The 19,782-nt window shown below is 47.3% G+C and overlaps 1 protein-coding gene across 2 annotated transcripts; it reads left to right on the top strand.

The window, feature by feature from the left end:
• The first annotated feature begins 7,195 nt into the window (after positions 1-7,195).
• Positions 7,196-13,352, top strand: LOC109763290 (uncharacterized). Of its 2 annotated transcripts, none has more exons than XM_073496216.1 (3): positions 7,196-7,880; positions 12,072-12,177; positions 12,839-13,352. In XM_073496216.1, the coding sequence occupies exons 2-3, from the start codon at positions 12,118-12,120 to the stop codon at positions 13,241-13,243; spliced, it is 465 nt and encodes a 154-aa protein (XP_073352317.1). In that variant the 5' UTR covers positions 7,196-7,880; positions 12,072-12,117; the 3' UTR covers positions 13,244-13,352. The 2 variants fall into 2 exon arrangements, with proteins under 2 accessions (XP_073352317.1, XP_020177725.1); XM_020322136.4 differs by lacking the exons at positions 12,072-12,177; positions 12,839-13,352 and adding exons at positions 8,528-8,633; positions 9,304-9,899 and having other exon boundaries at positions 7,281-7,880.
• The last annotated feature ends 6,430 nt before the right edge of the window (positions 13,353-19,782 follow it).

Here is a 19,782-nt window from a genome sequence, read left to right as displayed (position 1 = left end):
GCTAAAAAGCAATCACTTGACATATCTACATGGACTAACTTTCTCTTTTGCATGATCATTTCCATGAACACTCGCGAAAAAACCTCCGCCCGACTTTGCCAAGTTGCCCGGAGGCTTGGGGGCTACTGTCGGAGTAATTGGACACGGGTATCCCGAAGACGACGAGACAATATTTCAAGACATCGGGGCTAGCAAAGCCCCTCAGTCCGACTGCCCGGCCGCTCCTGCCGGCTCCCCGTCCGGCTGCCAGCTGACCGACTGCATCGACTAGCCAGCTGCCGACTGCAGTCCGACCCGGCATCGACAAGACACCGACGAGACGGTCGTACCCGAGCACTATTCACGTGTCATCCCTGCCATCATGTATAGTGTCACTTGTCCCCTGGCATTATTTATGAAGTGACCCAGGGGACAAGCATGACATGCACCATGCCTTACCCATGCCCACTAGCTAGCTTACATACTAAGCTACCCTCTCCTATAAAAGGAGACACACATCCATCCATCCATGGATGGACTGACGTACACACTCACACAAGCAAGCTAGCTAGCAAGAGAGCTAGCTAGCCATCCATCCATCCATTCCCACGGGCAAGCATGCCCAAGCACACATACGGCCATGCTCATGGCCGGCCACTAAAGCGTGCCTTGTGCACACATATATGGAGGCAGATGCCCATGGCACTGCCCCCAGATACAGCTCTAGGAGCGCTTTGTACTGCCCGATGTACACCCCAGATATATATGCTCAGACATGCAGGAGTAGGGGTATTATCTCTCCGGAGAGCCCCGAACCTGGGTAAACTAGCGCGTGCTACTCGCATACCAGCTCCCGGTCCTATCAGCAGCAGTCTTACCCTCACACAAAGCCCTTGTGGCATCTGTCGATTCACACCCCCCCGTGAGAATACCACGACAACTTTCATGTATAAAACTTTTTCATCCGAGTTACGAATTATTTTCTATGATTTTTCAAAGATTTAATCAATTTCCTGAATTTACTATTAATTCAAAATTAAATAACTAAAATGCTATGTGCACCCAGATCTGTGTACACAGAGGTGTACCAGAGGGTGACATGCGGGTCTAGGGGGTTCCAGTTGACCAGTCAACGATTGACTGGTCAACAGGGGGTGGGCCCCATGTCATTGGCTGATTAGGCTAGTTAATCCAGTTTTCAACTAATCGTGTGGTTAGGCTAATTAAACCCAATTAATTACCTGATTAATTATTTAATTATTTTTATTTTAAAATCTTTTTTTAATTTTGTTTTTGGGGTGGGCCCCTCTGTCATAGGCCCAAGTGGCCTAGCGGGGCGGGTTATCGGGCGTGTGGGTGCGGGTGCCCGATGGCCCGAACCCCGGGGCAGCGTAGCCCGCCCGGGCGTGGAGGCGAGGCGCCGGCAACCGCCAGCAACGGCGAGCGGCGGCCCTCGGCGGTGGTGGGCAGCGCCCGTGGCGGTGAGGGGCGGGGCGGAGCGGCGTGCAGCAGCAGTGGGGGCGGCATGCGGCGGCCTTCGTCGACGCGCGAGAGCGCAGCAGGCCGGGCGGCAACTACGGGCGGGAGCAGCGCTAGGCGGCGGGGCGGCGAGCAGCCGAGGCGGCGAGCTGCAACAGCGCAGCGGTGCGACGCGGAGCAGGGCGCGGGCTGCGGTGAGCATCGACAAAGCACGGGGGCGAGGCGGAGGCGCGGTAGCAGCAGAGGGTGTGCGGTGCAGCAGCAGTAGAGAGCAGCAGCGGCGGCCGGGAGCGCGGCAACGAGAGGGCGGACGCGTGCGCCTGGGCGCAACCGGGCGCAAGGCAGGGCGCGACCAGGAGCGGCTGCGGGTGCGCTGCGAGGAGCAGAGGCGCGGGGATGGGCAGGCGAGCTTGCGCTCGGACGCGAAGCGTCGGCCATGGTGGCCAGGCTCGCGAGGACGACGATACGGCGACGGATCGAGCAAGGAAAAGAGGGGGATGGGGAGAGGAGCTCACCACGGGGCGGATGGCGTTCTCGGGGAGGCCGGGGACGAGCCGGAGAGGCTCGGGGAGGACCGAAGGAGGCGGAACAACGGCGGCCGAAACGGGGAAGATGCCCGATCCGACGGTGACGACCTCCGCGGCTCGAGCTTGCGGGCGAGGATGGTGTGGACGAGCGAGGCGAGGCTCCTAGTAGGTTCTCCCACGGCGGAGAGCTCGTTGGTCGTGGTGACGACGACGCAGCAGCGGTGACACGAGGCGCTCGGGTGGAGAAGGCCGAGAGGAAAGAGAGGAGTGGATCTGGGGGGAGAAAGGGCGACGAGGGAGAGAGGGGGCAAGTGGGCGAGTGGGAGAGGGGATCGAGGAGGGGGGGCGCTAGAGGCCTCATCTTCTCCCGGCGCTGCCGACGAGAGGGTGCGGCGGCGACCGCGGGCGCGGTCGGGTGCGCCTGAGGAACAGGGGAGGGGAGCACCTGGTGCGGGGGAGCTAGGACAGCCAGGTGGGCTTGGCCCGGGGAAAAGGCAGGGGCCTTATCTCTTTTTCTTTATGCGTTCTCTTATCTTTTGTTTTCTCTTTTCCTTTTAAAACCTTTCTGTTTTCTAATTAGTTTTATTTTATTTTAGGTTTTACAAAATATGGTCTAAGCCCCTAAATTAGAATTAGTAATTAGGACACTGCCACAAATAACTTGGCACTTTAATAAAATAGTTTGCATTTATTTCTTATTTGAAATGCATTTAAATAACTGTTTAAGCCATTGTTTTAATTGCTTTAGGGTATTTAACCACCTTATAAAAATATTATTTCAACATGAAAAATATCCAGGGATTATTCGACACACTTTGAACATTTTAGTTTTGACATTTGAAAACTTTTATTTTTGACTTAAGTTTTAAATTTGGATTTGAACCGTTTGAATCTAACGAGATTAGCAACAGTAACAATGGTGATGTGGCCTCATTAGCAAAGAATTACTGTAGCTTAATTATCTGGGTGTTACATGATCGTAGTAGGACTTGGCGTTGTACACGCCTGAGCTAGTATAGTGCCAGCACAGCTCATCCACCCGGTCGGAGAGCGAGATGCCGAGATGTGTCGAACCTGCCACCACATATCGACATACTGAACAAGCGCCATGGGACCAAGGGCGCTACAGATGTCCTGGACCCAGGGACAGTGCAGTTCTTCTTGGACAGAGCGAGCCTTATGCCGTTGCCTGGGGACGAGCTTGAAGACAAGTGGGGAAATGTCAACAACAGAGCTTCCGTGGATCTAGTGACCCATCGAGAAACGACAAGATAGGCCATTGCCAATGGACCAAGAGGTGGAAGCTCGGGATATGTTGCGCGCCTCGGGATCGCTAGGTAGGTGCAGGTGACGCCAAGGCTTGCTGTCATCGGTGCATTGAAGCCAAAGCCAACACACCCTTAGGGAAATACCAGCGCGGTGAAGGTCTCGCACAGCAAGGCCGCCCAAGGAAAGAGGATGGCACACGCGTGGCCAAACAACAAGACACTGGCCGCCGCGAGCATCTTTGCGGCCAATGTAAAGAAATGTCTGAATGATTTTGTTGGCCCAACGTAAAATTGACTTGTGTAGAGCAATTGCCATGAGAAGGAGGGTGGGCATAACACAGAGGACATGGAGAACAAAAGCCAATTTCTCGTCCAGGGAGAGCATGGAGCCGCGCCAGGGAGACAATTTTTTTGAGCTTCTCAATGAAGGGAAGCAGGGCGGACATGGGCACCTTCCACACGGAGAGCGAGAGCCCGAGGTAGGTGACGGGGAACTAAGAGATCGAGCAGCTCAGGATTTGGGTGACCTCAAAGGACTACTCCTTAGAGCAGCGAATTGGGGAACCAGAGCACTTGCCGAAGTTCGCGTACATATTGGAGATTTTTTCCGAAGAACCGAAGAATCTCACGCATGAAGGAGGTTCCCGCGGTCCGCGTGGCAGAAAATAACCACATCATCGGCGTAACGCGATATACTGGAGGCGACATGTCGCGAAGTAAGGCATTGAAAAAACCCCTGCTCGGTAGCTTTGGTGACCATGGAGTTGAGGACATCAATGGCGAGCGTGAACAACATGGTCGATAGGGTATCGCCTTGGCGCAGGCCGCGGGCATGCTCGATGGAAGGTCCAGACACACCGTTGATGAGGACATGAGTCGAGGCCATGGGCAGAAGGATGGAGATCCACTCTCGCACCTAGCCCCGAAGCCGAGGTGAATCATGGTGCCAAGCAGGAATGCTGAGGAGACCGAATCAAAGGCACAAGCAATGTCTAGCTTCAGTAGCACCATTGGAAGTTTCAGATTAGATTGTGGAGGAGGCACGCAGTTTGCTGGACGAGGAGGAAGTTGTCATGAATGCATCTGCCGACGATGAACGTGCTCTGGTTCATGGAGACCATCGAGCTGAGCCGGGGAGCCAAGTAGAGGGAGCACCTTGACGAAAAGCTTGGCGAAGAGATGTATGAGACTGATAGGCCGGTAATGCTGCAAAGTCTCGGCATCAGGCTTCTTTGGAAGCAAGGTGATGAAAGCTTCATCAAGCTTCTGGAAGCCGTGACCGTTGAGCATGTAAAGCTTGTCAAAGGCCTCACAAATGTCGTGCTTGATCACCGACCAGCAACTTCGCAGGAATTCCACCGAGAAGCCGTCAGAGCCCGTCGCCTTGCCGGTGGGAAATGATTCAACGGCAGCCCAAATTTCATCCTTAAAAAATGGCAGCTGAAGCTCTCCCGGATCAAACGGGCGTTAGTGGATGGCCGCAAGGTTGATGGAGTAGCACCGCTCCTTAGCCGAGCCGAGTACGGCAGTGAAGTAGTCATAGGCAGCCCTCGCCAAGTCCGGTGGCTCAGAGCTAACGAAATCACCCACCTTGAGGGAAAAATGTGCCTCTTCTACTACCGATGAGATGCGTGGATGTGCAAGAATGTGCTACTGGCCTCACCATTCTTGATCCAGGAGAAGCGGACGCATTTGTTAGGAAATGTGCAATTTGTATTTTCATAAGGCCATAGACCAGTATATATACATGTACAAGTGTAGAAAATATGCAGAAAACCCCTTATACGATGGGGTAAAGACAAAAGGCTACATGACTATATATACTACTCTAACACCCCCCCTCAAACTCAAGGTGGATGAACAACACTGAGTTTGGAGAGATAGAAGCCATGTTGTGGTCTAGTCTGGGCCTTCGTAAAGAAATCCGCCAACTGTAACTCGGAAGGCACATACTGAAGAGCAATAACATGATCCTACACACCAGCACGCACATAAAAAGCATCAACACCAATATGCTTGGTGAGATCATGCTTCACAGGGTCGCGCACAATGCTAGTAGCACCTGTACTGTCAGACAATAGCAGAGTAGGTGTAGTGACAGAAACACCAAAATCCTGAAATAACCACCGTAACCAAGTCACCTCTGCCGTCAAAAGAGCCATAGCTCGCAACTCAGCCTCTGCACTCGAACGGGAAACTGCGGTCTGTTTCTTCGTCTTCCAGGCAATGAGAGAACCACCAAGGAAAACACAGTACGCAGAAAGTGAACGGCGATCCGAGAGATCACTAGCCCACGTAGCATCCGAATAGGCCTGAAGCTCTGATACCATGTAGAAGTGCATGCTCTAGCCAATGCAATCAAAAGACCGATCTGATGGAAGTGACTAGGCAGCACATTATACGTCAACACTCCCTCTCACGTGTGGCTCCCTCAGGCCTAGACGTAGACCGAAAGTAGGTTGCAATTTAATTGCGCCAGCCGGGTCTTGAACCCAAGACCTCTTGGCTCTGATGCCATGTTAGAAAATATGCAACTTGTATTCCCATGAGGCCATATGCCAGTATATATACATGTACAGGTGCAGGAAATATGCAGAAAACCCCTTATACAATGGGGTAAAGACAAAAGGCGGTCAAGAGAAGATAGGCCGCCTTGAGCTTTCCGTGCAGCCAACATTCAGTTTCAAAGCGGTCTTAAGGTCTTGCGTCGCGTTGAGACAGGCGATGTGCTCTCGCGCCGTTTCGTTTCTACCCCGCTTAAAAAAAGAGAGGGAGCCAGGGAAAAGTTTTACGCTTCCATTCCCCTGGCCTTCTTTCTCCTAATGTCTAGAGCTCTTGTCTCCTCCTAAACACCTAGGGTAAAGACAAACGCTTTTAGCATGTGCCACCTCCGACACCATGGCTGTAGACGGGAAGGAGCACAAGGGAGGGAAAGCAACAGTTGCCGAGAAGAAACCGACGGCGAAGCCCAAAGGGAAAGTGGAAGCCCTCCACTGTGGACTAGGCCCAACTGGACCGGTTGACCGCAGCTGGCTACCTGCTGACAGCGGACTTGTCACAAGAGACCACGCTGCTGCCCGCTCTCCACTCGATATCGAACGTGGCGGACGCGCCCGGGCTCGTCCGGGCGTCCCCATATCCACCCACATATGGGCTGGATGGGGTTGCCGGTCAGCCCGAACGTTTGGGCTAAGTTTGGAGCGTTCGGTCGGGTGTCAATTTTACGTCCGGGCAGGCCGTCCGGAGCGTCTGGGGCTTGTATAGGGCGTCCTGTTGTAGATGTGTTAACAATATTATTCAAGCCAAATAATGTACTGAGTACTGACGTACAAGCCATAAACTTAATTATCCCGGAAAAGGCATGACATATTCTAGTACACCAAATACAAATTAATTGCATGAGCTGTCGCCATCGTTCGGTAGCTTTATTTCCCATGCGAGGCTGATAGTTTGACTTAGGATGGCACTAACATAAGCAATTACTATAACACGTGTTTAGGATCCGGACAACTGGAGTTGACAGTAGTAATCCGGTGCGCATGTGAATACGAGAGATCTAAACACGCCGCATCTCGACTTGTCTGCTCAATGATTCTTGGGAAGGATTGATCCATAAGAAAACAATGAGGACTCTAGTGTGCTACGGAACCCCGGTAAGTACATGAAAGGTACACATGACAATATGATCAAAGACTAACAAAGCACGTACCACTAGTAACCTATGGCTGTGTGATACATATCATGTGACATATTTCCTTCGTCCGGAAATACTTGTCAGAGAAATGAATATATACTCCCTCCGTCCGAAAATACTTGTTAGAGAAATAGATGTATCTAGACATATTTTAATTCTAGATATATCATTTTTATCCATTTCTCTGACAAGTATTTCCGGACGGAGGGAGTATGTGATAAGCAATTCAAACAATTCAAAAAGAAATGCAAAGGTCATGGATTATCTTCCTTTTTAAAAAGAAAAACAAAGCACATACCCTCAACATATTTGATAGTGTACCGGGGTGATTGCTAGAAATATTCTCATAGATGAAACTTTAATAATACCATTACATGGAAACCCACAATGATATTAAGGAAAACCTGTTTCTCTAACCCCTGACAGGCAATCCAAGTGCATGTGTGTATATAACATTATTAAAACCAAGGCATTTCAAGTGTGTAGAGACACCAGGGGACACATAGGCTTTGAGTAGTTTTGAGGTTTGTTTAAAATATAATACTCAGCTGTAGCTGGAGCTTCTTATCTCATCATCATGCCTATCCTTTTCCTGGCACCAGACGGAAGCATCTTTGACACATCAAGATACATGGAATCGAACCTCATTGGCCAAAGTGACTTGGATTCGTTCGGCATGCCTACAAAAAAGGCCCCACCAGCTGCTGCGCTGTGAAGCTCATGGCAGCCCGGAGAGAATCTCATATCCCCTCCATCGCCTCCCTCTCGCCCTGGTGCCTCAAATCATATCTATATCTACCTGCTTGCTTGCTTGCTTGCATCTCAGCAGAAGCAAAGCTCTGGCCTGGTAAACAAACTGTAAGAGAGGAGAGCTTCGTTGGGAGAGGCAGAGGGAGTACCTTCTCTGGGAGGCGGCTGGAAACCAAAACAGAGGTGGGCACAGCCTTCTTCTGATCTCTTGTCTTGTTTCTTCTTCTTCCATGGAACATGTTGTGGCGTGCTTCAGAGCTCAGAGTAGGCAGATCCTTGTGTTCTTCTCAAGTGCTCTTTGCGATGAATTTTTCCGGAAGGCCGAGTGGCATGCGCTAGTCTGAAAGGAAATTTGCCAGCTACTTCTTTCTCCGTCTCCCTCATAGCTCTATCCATTTTGCTACCCTGTCATAGAAAGAACAGTTTTACTGTTGTTGACAGAAGCGTAACAGAATGCCGTTCACTTAGTTAGAGAAATACAGTACTCCATCCGATTCATATTAATTGTCGCTGATTTAGTATTGTACTAAATCAGGGACAATTAATATGGATCGGAGGGAGTACTAGATTTGATCGGTTGTATTAGGGTGTAAGCTATAAGTTCAATCTGAAAAACAAATGAATAAAATTGGTTTCTCCACAAAAACCAAAAAAATCAGGGCGTTTTTCTTTTCTTCCTGGAGGACATAAGCACATAGGTTGTAATGAAAGCTACCAATTCATGGAACAAGGCACTACAACAAATATTTCAACACTGAACACAGATCCTATTATTATCATTTAAGTCAGAAATTGCATGCGGTACTCACTGTGATATTCCCATGAAACAGATTGGAGATAGACACAGAAAGACTTGCAGCTAGCATTTTCCAAGAGATGGACAGAGAGGAGATGAAGATGGTTATCCTGGGGCAAGAACAAACATTCAGACAACAGGTAAGGCAGCACACTCGGTAAACACCATTCTACCTATGTGTGCATCTTCCAGTAGAACATTGGACACGCTTCCAGTATACGGCCAGGGAGTAGGCATCATCGCAAACTTTTCCCTGGACAATTTCGTGGGTGTGTATGTAGCTCTCCATAGCCGGGCAACTAACCAGAACATGCAACACCTTAACACATAAGTTAATTTCTCCAATGCATCAACAGATGTGAGCATACCCATGTTTTAATAGTAATAGCCGTCTTCCCATCCAATACCGTCCTGACAGGTTGGACATGGGTTCTGGCTGAAGTAGTAGCCCACCGAGCTCACTAGCCTGAAAGAGGCTATATCCTGATGCCACTCATTCCCAAAATATAGTCCAAACCAGCCTCGGTAGCATGTAGTTTGGTGTCTCCTACCGTGCAAACAAGGGAAACTCTTTGCGCAGGGTGTGAGTGTGACTTCCTAAGTAATAATAGGTTGCATCATGCTCTCTCTGCATCCTATTATATATCCAATTGATGGAGGTACGAATAGTCATATGTAAGAAGAAATAGAGTACAAGCAAGTAGTTGAGACATTAATGCTAGTCTCTAAGAAGCAGTACTACATTTGCTGTGTGCACTTCAAGATAGGCGAAAAAGCTTCTCACCGATTTGCACATCTTTGCTGAACCAGGTTCATGAGATGCACCGAGTTTACCATGTTCAGAAACAACTGATGAGGGAGATGCAGTTAGCTGGGCTGAACCAGGCTCACGCTGAGACGAAACATAAACTTGAGGTCTGGCGCGACGACAAGGCTACCGACCGTCAGCAACTCTACAGTTTCTCAAACAGCTGCACCCCTGCCTCTGCTGCAGAAGAATGCGACCTCGAGCTCACTCTGGCAACCGGGAGCAGCAGAAGCCACAAGGGCAAGCAAGTCGGCAAGTCCTCAAACTCAGACTCAGGGATGGCGGTGTCGTCAACATCGACCGAATCCGATCTGGCTCAGTTCAAGGAGTTTGACACAAGGGTGGTGAGGTTTCAGACCGAGAGCAAGAGGTTTACCATTGCCGATGAGACGAATCGGTCTCCTTGGCCGTACCAGCCTGTGATCCTTAGGGTGGCACGGTGACCGACTTAGCTAGGGTTTGGCGTTGTAGATTTCAGAGAAAGAAGAAGAGATGTTGTCACTTCACAGAGCAAATTTGCTCCAACAATTTGCAATAGACAAGAGGTCTCCATCTTCCGGAGGCATATGCAACATCTAATTTAGTTGTTTCGGCAAAACCTCTGAACAAAGAACAAACATATGTAACATCTAATTTAGTTGTTTCGGCAAAACCTCTGAACAAAGAACACAATTGATTCAGAATTTCAGCCACGTTCATAAGCACGACAAGTATGCTAAAATGTTAATATGCAAAAGTAACAACTCACTGGACTTTTCTGCAGTGAAGCTATAACACAATAGATTTTTGAATTGCATGAACTATGACATGAATTCGTAGTTGTTTACTCAACCAAGCCGAGTAAGTTGGTTTCTCCACAGAAAATAATCGAGACGTTTTTCTTTTCTTCCTGAAGGACATAAGTACATAGGTCGTACTGAAAGCCGCCAATTAATGGAACAAGGCACTACAACAAATATTTCAACACTGAAGACAGATCCTATTATTACAATTTACCACAGAAATTGCATGCCGTACTCATTCTGAAAGGTTAATTTCTTCAGTGCATCAACAAATGTGAGCATATCCATGTTTTAACAGTAATAGGAGTGTTCCCATCTAATACCGTCCTTATAGGTTGGACATGGGTTAAGACTGAAGGTGTAGCCCACTGAGTTCACTGGCCTGAAAGAGGCTATATCCTGATGCCACTCATTCCCAAATTTTAGTCCAAACCAGCCTATGTAGCCTGCAGTTTGGTGTCTCCTACCATGCAAAGAGGGGAAACTCTTTGCTCAGGGTGTGAGTGTGACTTCCTAAGTACTGCTAGGTTGCACCATGCTCTCTTTGCATCCCATTATATATCCAGTTGATGGATGTACGAATAATAATAGGTGACAGGTAGAGTAGAAGCAAGTAGTTGAGACATTAAGACTAGTTTCTAAGAAGCAGTACTGCATTAATTGTGCATTTCAAGATAGGTGAAAAAGCTTCTCACCAAATCTGCACATCTTTGCTGAACCAGGTTCATGAGATGCATCGAGTTTACCGTGTTCAGAAACAACTGATGAGGGAGATGCAGATAGCTGGGCTGAACCAGGCTCACGCTAAGACGAAACCTAAACTCGAGGTCTGGTGCGATGACAGGGCCACCAACCGTCAGCAACTCTACAGCTTCTCAAACAACTGCATCCCTGCCTCTGCTGCAGAAGAATGCAACCTTGAGCTCACTCTAGCAACCGGGAGCAGCAGAAGCCACAAGGGCAAGCAAGTGGGCAAGTCCTCAAACTCAGACTCCGGGATGACGGTGTCGTCAACATCGACCGAATCCGATCTGGCTCAGTTCAAGGAGTTTGACAAAAGGGTGGTGAGGTGACCGAGAGCAAGAGGTTACCATTGCCGATGAGACGAATCAGTCTCCTTGGCCGTACACCCTGTGATCCTTAGGGTGGCACGGTGACCGACTTAGCTAGGATTTGGTGTTGTAGATTTCAGAGAAAGAAGAAGAGATGTTGTCATGTCATAGAGCTAATTTGCTTCAACAATTTGCAATAGACAAGAGATGACCGCGTAACGGTCTCCATCTTTCAGAGCCATATGTAACATCTAATTTAGTTGTTTCGGCAAAACCTCTGAACAAAGAACACGATTGATTCAGAATTTCAGCCACGTTCATAAGCACGGCAAGTATGCTAAAATGTTAATATGCAAAAGTAACAACTCACTGGACTTTTCTGCAGTGAAGCTACTCCCTCCATTCCACAATGTAGTGCTTCCTCTATCTCCGTGCTTCAACTTTGACCGTAAATTTAACTACCAAGACCGATTGCGGCGGGAGCAAAAATTATATCAGTGAATTCGTATTCGAAAGAAGTTTTTAATTATGTAATTTTTTCACCCGCCGCAGTCGGTCTCGTTCGTTAAATTTATGGTCAAAGTTCGACCTCGGAAAGCGCGGGCGCACTATATTTTGGAATGGAGGGAGTATAACACAACAGATTTTTGAATTGCGTGAATTACCACATGAATATTCGTAGCCGTTTACTCAACCAAGCGGAGTAAGTTGGTTTCTCCACAGAAAAATAATGAAAATTGGTTTCTCCACAGAAAATAATCCAGACGTTTTTTTCTTTTCTTCCGGAAGGACATAAGTACATAGGTCGTACTGAAAGCTACCAATTAACAGAACAAGGCACTACAACAAATATTTCAACACTGAAGACAGATCCTATTATTACCATTTACGACAGAAATTGCATGCCGTATTCATTCTGAAATTCCCATGAAGCAGATTGGAGATAGACACAGAAAGACTTGCGGCTAGCATTTTCCAAGAGATGGACAGAGAGGAGATGAAGATGGTTATCTTGGGGCAAGAACAAACATTCAGACAACAGGTAAGGCAACACACTCGTGTAAACACTATTCTACCTATGTGTGCATCTTCCAGTAGAACATCGGACACGCTTCCAGTATACAGCCGGTCATCAGGCATCATCGCAAACTTTTCCCTGGACAATTTCGTGGGTGTGTATGTAGCTCTCCATAGTCGGGGAACTAACCAGAACATGCAACACCTTAACACATAAGTTAATTTCTCCAATGCATCAACAAATGTGAGCATACCCATGTTTTAATAGTAATAGGAGTGTTCCCATCAAATACTGTCCTTACAGGTTGGACATGGGTTGAGACTAAATATGTAGCCCACTGAGCTCACTGGCCTGAAAGAGGCTATATCCTGATGCCACTCATTCCCAAAATATAGTCCAAACCAGCCTATGTAGCCTGCAGTTTGGTGTCTCCTACCGTGCAAACAGGGGGAACTCTTTGCTCAGGGTGACTTCCTAAGTACTGCTAGGTTGCACCATGCTCTCTTTGCATCCCATTATATATCCAGTTGATGGATGTACGAATAATAATAGGTGACAGGAAATAGAGTAGAAGCAAGTAGTTGAGACATTAAGACTAGTTTCTAAGAAGCAGTACTGCATTAGTTGTGCATTTCAAGATAGGCGAAAAAGCTTCTCACCAATCTCCACATCTTTGCTGAACCAGGTTCATGAGATTCACCGAGTTTACCATGTTCAGAAACAAGTGATGAGGGAGATGCAGATAGCTGGGCTGAACCAGGCTCACGCTGAGACAAAACATAAACTCGAGGTCTGGCGTGACGACAAGGCTACCGACCGTCAGCAACTCTACAGCTTCTCAAACAGCTGGATCCCTGCCTCTGCTGCAGAAGAATGCAACCTTGAGCTCACCGTAGCAACCGGGAGCAGCAGAAGCCACAAGGGCAAGCAAGTGGGCAAGTCCTCAAACTCATACTCCGGGATGGCGGTGTCGTCAACATCGAGCGGATCCGATCTGGCTCGGTTCAAGGAGTTTGACACGAGGTTGGTGAGGTTTCAGATTGAGAGCAAAAGGGTGCACCAGCCTGTGATCCTTAGGATGGCACGGTGACCGACTTAGCTAGGATATGGTGTTGTAGATTTCAGAGGAAGAAGAAGAGATGTTGTCACATCACAGAGCTAATTTGCTTCAACAATTTGCAATAGACATGAGATGACCACGTAACGGTCTCCATCTTTCGGAGGTATATGTACATTTGGTTTAGTTGTTTCAGCAAAAACTCTGAACCAAAAACACAAGTGATTCAGAATTTCAGCCAGGTTCATAAGCACAATAAGTATGCCAAAATGTTCATATGCAAAAATAATAAATCACGGGAATTTTCTGCAATGAAGCTATAAGCAGCAGAAATCTGAATTGCGTGAATTACCCCATGAATATTCGTAGCCGTTTACTCAACCAAGTGGAGTAGGTTCAGAACTAGAATCGATCCCTGTGATTCAACTTGCCGCAGTAGCAACTACGAACAAGATACAGTGAAACTAAACCAATGGGCCATCAATTGCAAGGCTACACCGCCGCGAGTTTGCCACATAAATCCGCCCAGTGATAAATTATCTAGGCAGTCAACACAGTCGCACAGCTGCATCAATCACAGTATCCATGGAGTAATACGGGAAAGGAAAAAAAATGGATGGATGGAAGGAGAGCTCACCGTTGCTGGGTGGCAGCTGGCAGCAGTCAGCGGCGTGGCTAGGAAGGTGTGAAAGTGGAATGCGTCCATGGGGCATGCGGCGCGCGGAACCGGCGGCTGGCGACGGCGGCGGGGCTCGCCAGATGGGGTGGACTGCTCTTTCCATCGAGTGAGTTTGACCTGGAGAAGGCCCCCGTGGATTCGGCCCAAATAGGGTCTCGTTTTTTTCTTGGCTTTTCTTTTCTTACTTCCTTTTTTCTTTTTTCTTCGTTTTTTTAACATAATACAGACGCAAGCGCTCATATATACGCGCATACACTCACCCCTATGAACGCACACACGCACACCCTACCCCTATGAGCACCTCCGAATAACTGAGCCGACATATCATCTTGAAATTTACGAAGTCACCATAGCCACCTCGTCATCGACGGGAACGTCTCCTCCCACTGAATGCGCATCACCGGAAATCCTGAAATAAATCCAGAAGTAAATGCGAGCACCAGGATTTGAACCCTGATGGGCTGGGATACCACAGTCCCTCTAACCACACAACCACAGTTTGGTTCGCGATTTCTTTGTTTCCTTATTCGGTTTTCATCTGTTTTTTCATTTATTTCTTCATTTTTAACACATGTATATATATATTTTAGACATTGTATATTTTTCTAATACATGATTAACATTTTTCAAATATATGTTTTGATGCCTATTTTTAAATATATTTTTTGTATACACATATTTTTTTTAAATACTGTGAGTACAGTTAAACATTTTTTAATACAAGTTAAACCATATTTGTATTTATAATATTTTGAAAAATATAGAATAACAATAAACCAACCCAAAAAATATATAAATGCTGAGTTGGCCGGCCCACTTAGGGCATCCTTGAGGCAAGGGCATCATTCATCTCGCATAAAACAATACATACAAGATTCTAAAACAAACAAGACATATCCCCCCTCATTTCTTATACGATGCTCATTGCGTTGTATTGTCGACCCTTCACATAGTACTGATAAGACCAGCACTCCATGCTCCACGTGAGGTTAAGTAATTTATGATTGTCGACCCTACTTGTGCTGAAGACCCTCTCTAGTGTAGTTGTGTACTGGCTGACAGCGTACAACTACAGGAGCTCACGCACATGAGAGGGAGGGGAGCAGAACATGAAAGAGGCGCATGCGGCAGGTACCAAACCAGGGCGACATCAACCACACACTACACAAGTCTCGTACGAGTGCAACACTCTAGCCTAGCGAGGATTCGACAGCTGAGACTTGGCACATATGTCACATGCTCGTGTTCAGCCTAGAGATGGCCTGCACACCAAAGATTCCAAATCCTTGGCGTTGGCTGGTTGTACTGCAACTCGAGATCGTGCTTAACTAGGAAGGGCATGGATACACATTGGCAGCCACATTTAGAGCATCTCTACCTCTTCTCTTAACCCCCTCCCCTCCTCCAAAAAAACTTAACACATTTTAAAAATTCTGAATGTTTTAAAATGTTCATGTTAGTGTAACAAGCGTGCTTGACACTTTTCATGCGAAACAGGAAAGCGATGCTTCGTATATGAAAAAAAATAGCGTTTGACTTTTTTTGTAAATGCTTAAGCTTTTGCCTTTAAGATTTGCGGTTAGCATTTTGGTGTGACAATGGACATCTATTTTTTTTATATTTGTAAAATACATTTTTGACGCGCAAGAGCATATGCTCCCTAGAGACAAGTTGGATTTCCATAGTTTTTTGCACATAGACCTTTCCCCCGAATTCTTAACTCCTCAAAAACACAAATTTGCACAAATAGGCACCTCAAAAACACAAATTGGAACTAGATTTAATAACTTATTGGTTTATAAAACATACTGCCTCATTATAAATATAAAAGTACCTTAATTAAACTACGGTGCACTTCGCACAGATAAAGCCAAAAAGACATGGAGATGTTGTGAGGCTTGAGGCTTTAGGAAGCTTTGGGCAGATAAGGCTCCACTAGGAGCAAGAGTATTAAACCATTTCTTAGCATCACCCTTTAATGGGAAAGGAAACAACTTAAGAATGTAATAGTAACGATTTTTTTTCTCATGAGCAAATAGGGTGGCAATATCATTTAATTTAGTAAGGTGTGCTATAACAGTTTCAGTTTCATAACTATGAAAATGATTAGATTCTACCAAAGTAATTAATTCAGGATCGACAGAGAATTCATAATCCCTATCGGTAACAAAGATAAAGATATGAGAAGTCGCAAACTTAGGATCATATTTCATCATCTCTATCATTACAAGCAAGAATTTCCCTAGATGTCTCCCCATCTATAACATAACCATCAGGTATCTTAGGCATTTCAACTATTATAGGAGAGCTAGGCATAATAGGCGAATCATAATTATCATCAATTTCATCATTCTCAATTTCTTTAGCTTTAGCAATTTGTTCATCAAGAAATTCACCTAGTGGCACAATATTATCAAGCAAAGTACTAGCATCATCACAAGTTTCATTTATAGCAGAAGTAGCATCATCAATTACTTGTGACATATCAGAATGAATAGTAGGTGGTGGTGTCGCAAGCCTACTTAAACCAGAAGGTGAATCAAGTGTAGAGTATGATGGCGGTTCCTTACCTCCCCTCGTCTTAGAGTGTACGATCTTGGTCTTAGCGTCTTTCAGATTCTTCATAGAGATCAACAGATATAATTCCCAAGTGATTCAACAAATAGAGCTATGCTCCCCGGCAATGGCGCCAGAAAAAGGTTTTGATAACCCACAAGTATAGGGGATCACGACAGTCTTCAAGGGTAGTATTTCACCCAAATTTATTGATCCGACACAAGGGGAGCCAAAGAATATTTATGAGTATTAGCAGTTGAGTTGTCAATTCAAGTGTTTAGTAGCACAATAGTATGATAGTTTGATAGCAGTGATAACAGTAGCAATAGTAACAAGAACAGTAACAATAGCAGTTTTGTAGTGATTGTAACAGTAGCAACAACAGTAGTAACTTAGCAAAGATCAATATGAGACAATCTTAGGCATTGGATCAGCGATGGATAATTGTGTTGGATGTCATTCATCATGTAACAGTCACAACCTAGAGCGATTCATAATAGCTCCAATTCATCAACGTAATGTAGGCATGTATTCCGTATATAGTCATATGTGCTTAATTATAATAAGAACTTGCATGACATCTTATGTCCTACCCTCCCGTGGCAACAGGGTCCATAAGGAAACTAAGGGATATTAAGGCCTCCTTTTAGTAGAGAAGCGAAAAAAAGCATTAGCACATGGTGAATACATGAACTGCTCGAATTACAGTCATCCCCGGAGAGTATCCCAACTATCATCACTTTGGGGTCTACGGATCAGAACAATAACAAGTGCATATAACTAGCAGATAGGATCAAGAACTCAAATATATTCATGAAAACGTAGAGGGTTCATATTTGAAATCATGGCACTCGGGCCCTAGTGACAAGCATTAAGCATAGCAAAGTCATAGCAACATCAATCTCAGAACATAGTGGATACTAGGGATCAAGTCCTAACAAATTGACTCGATTACATGATAAATATCATCCAACTCCATCACCGTCCAACAAGCCTACGAAGGAATGACTCACTCCCGGTGGTGAGCATCATGGAATTGTTGATGGACGATGGTTGATGATGACGACTGAGGGAGTCCTGGACTAAGGGGTCCTCGGGCGTCCGGCCTGTTAGACATGGGCCGGACTGATGGGCTGTGAAGATACAAAGACCGAAGACCCTCTCCCGTGTCCGGATGGGACTCTCCTTGGCGTGGAAGGCAAGCTTGGCGTCCAAATATGAAGATTCATATCTCTATAACCGACTTTGTACAACCCTAATCCCCTCCGATGTCTATATAAACAGGAGGGGATAGTCCGTAGGGGCAATCATAATCACAGAGGCTAGACTTCTAGGGTTTTAGCCATTACGATCTCGTGGTAGATCAACTCTTGTAATACTCATATTCATCAAGATCAATCAAGCAGGAAGTAGGGTATTACCTCCATAGAGAGGGCCCGAACCTGGGTAAACATCGTGTCCCCTGTCTCCTGTTACGATCGACCTTAGACGCACAGTTCGGGACCCCCTACCCGAGATCCGCCGGTTTTGACACCGACATTGGTGCTTTCATTGAGAGTTCCGCTGCATCGTCGTCAAGAGGTTCGATGGCCCCGTCAATCATCTACAACAATGCTATCCAAGGGGAAGTCTTCCTCCCCGGACAGATCTTCATATTCGGCGGCTTCGCACTGCGGGCCAACTCGCTTGGCCATCTAGAGCAGATCGACAGCTACGCCCCTGGCCATCAGGTCAGATTTGGAAGCCTGAACTACGTCGCTGATATCCGCGGAGACTTGATCTTCGACGGATTCGAGACTACGCCAGCCGCTCCCTGTCACCTCGATGAACATGACTTAAATCTGTCATCGGACCATACCCAGGAGATAGCACCTGTAACTGCTCTGGCCCTAGATCCGGAGCAGATCGCGCCATCCGAAGACGGGAAGCTCAACCCCTCCACGGAGGCCGCAGACTCAACGGCGTCGGAGCCGCAGACAGACCCAACCTCGGGTGGGATCTGTGTCACCGGAACCTTGGACTCATTTCCGGCTGCAAGTTTCGAACCATGTGCGTCCGCGTACGTCGAGCTCGATCAGGCATCGATCGTCGAATTCAGCTCCGCGGACATCTTCCGACGCTCGCCTTTAGGCGACGTGCTAAACTCATTAAAAGCACTCTCCTTGGCGGGGGACTCACAGCCGAATTATATCCGGTTCGAACTAGAGGCTGATGACGGAGAATTTCGCTTCCCACCCACCGCCCACTTCATAGCCACTGTCGAAGACTTAACCGACATGCTCGATTATGGCTCCGAAGACATCGACGGTATGGACGATGATGTCGAAGAGGAGCAGGGCCAAAACCCGCCGTTTACCGAACGCTGGACGGCCACTTCTTCGTACAACATGTACATGGTGGATACACCTAAAGAAACTAACGACGATGACAAAGAAGATCCAGTCGAGGATAAACCTCCTGAGACACAGCCAAAGCGCCGGCGTCAGCGGCGCCGCTCTAAGTCACGTCGTGGAAAAGACAGCAATACCGACATGGGAGAAAGCAATGCTCCGGACGATGCTGAAGACAATGAAGACCCCATTGAGGCAACTTCCGAATAGGACGAATGGGAAGACGGGCAAGTTAGCCCTGATGAACAGGCCATACACGAAGACTCGGAGGACAGTAATTATCTTTCGCTCTCTGGGGATGAGGTGAGCCTTGGCAACGAGGATTTTATCGTGCCCGAGGAACCTCTCGAGCAGGAGCGCTTTAAGCGCCGGCTAATAGCCACTGCAAGGAGCCTGAAAAAGAAGCAGCAACAGCTTCAAGCTGATCAAGATCTGCTCAACGATAGATGGACTGATGTCCTGGCAGCCGAGGAATACGGCCTCAAGCGCCCAACCAAAAGTTACCCGAAGTGCAAATTGTTACCTCAGTTCGATGATGAGGTACTGGAGCCCGTACCATCATCGCGCAATGCGGCTGACCGACCACCACGTGGTCGGGACAAAGCGGCAACTCAAGCCGAACACCAGCCCGCTCCACCTCACCGTAAAGGCAGAGATAAAACAGCTCGGGGTCATACATATGACCTTCGGCAGGAGCTGGACAGTAGAGCAGGACATACCAGATCGATCTACGGATCGCGAGGGCGTGCCCCGACACGCGACGACGGCTATCTATTTGGACGTGACAAGCCTAATCACGCCGGGCCAAAAACCGCAGGCGGACTCCATCCGACCTACGTCGCGCTGTGGCCCGATATAGAGGCGCCGCACACCCTCTTTGCTTCACTGACGAAGTAATGGAGCATGAATTCCCGGAAGGGTTTAAACCCGTGAATATCGAATCATAT

The sequence above is a fragment of the Aegilops tauschii genome, chromosome 4, assembly GCF_002575655.3.
Source record: "Aegilops tauschii subsp. strangulata cultivar AL8/78 chromosome 4, Aet v6.0, whole genome shotgun sequence".
Lineage (NCBI taxonomy): Eukaryota > Viridiplantae > Streptophyta > Magnoliopsida > Poales > Poaceae > Aegilops > Aegilops tauschii.
Note: the sequence above shows the minus strand (reverse complement) of the source record. Positions and strands in the feature narration are given on the sequence as shown.

Coding starts and splice junctions, on each gene's coding strand:
- LOC109763290 (XM_020322136.4), top strand. CDS start 8,574: ATGGACAGAGAGGAGATGAAGATGGTTATCCTGGGGCAAGAACAAACA. Junction 8,634..9,303: donor AACAAACATTCAGACAACAG/GTAAGGCAGCAC, acceptor TTGCTGAACCAG/GTTCATGAGATGCACCGAGT.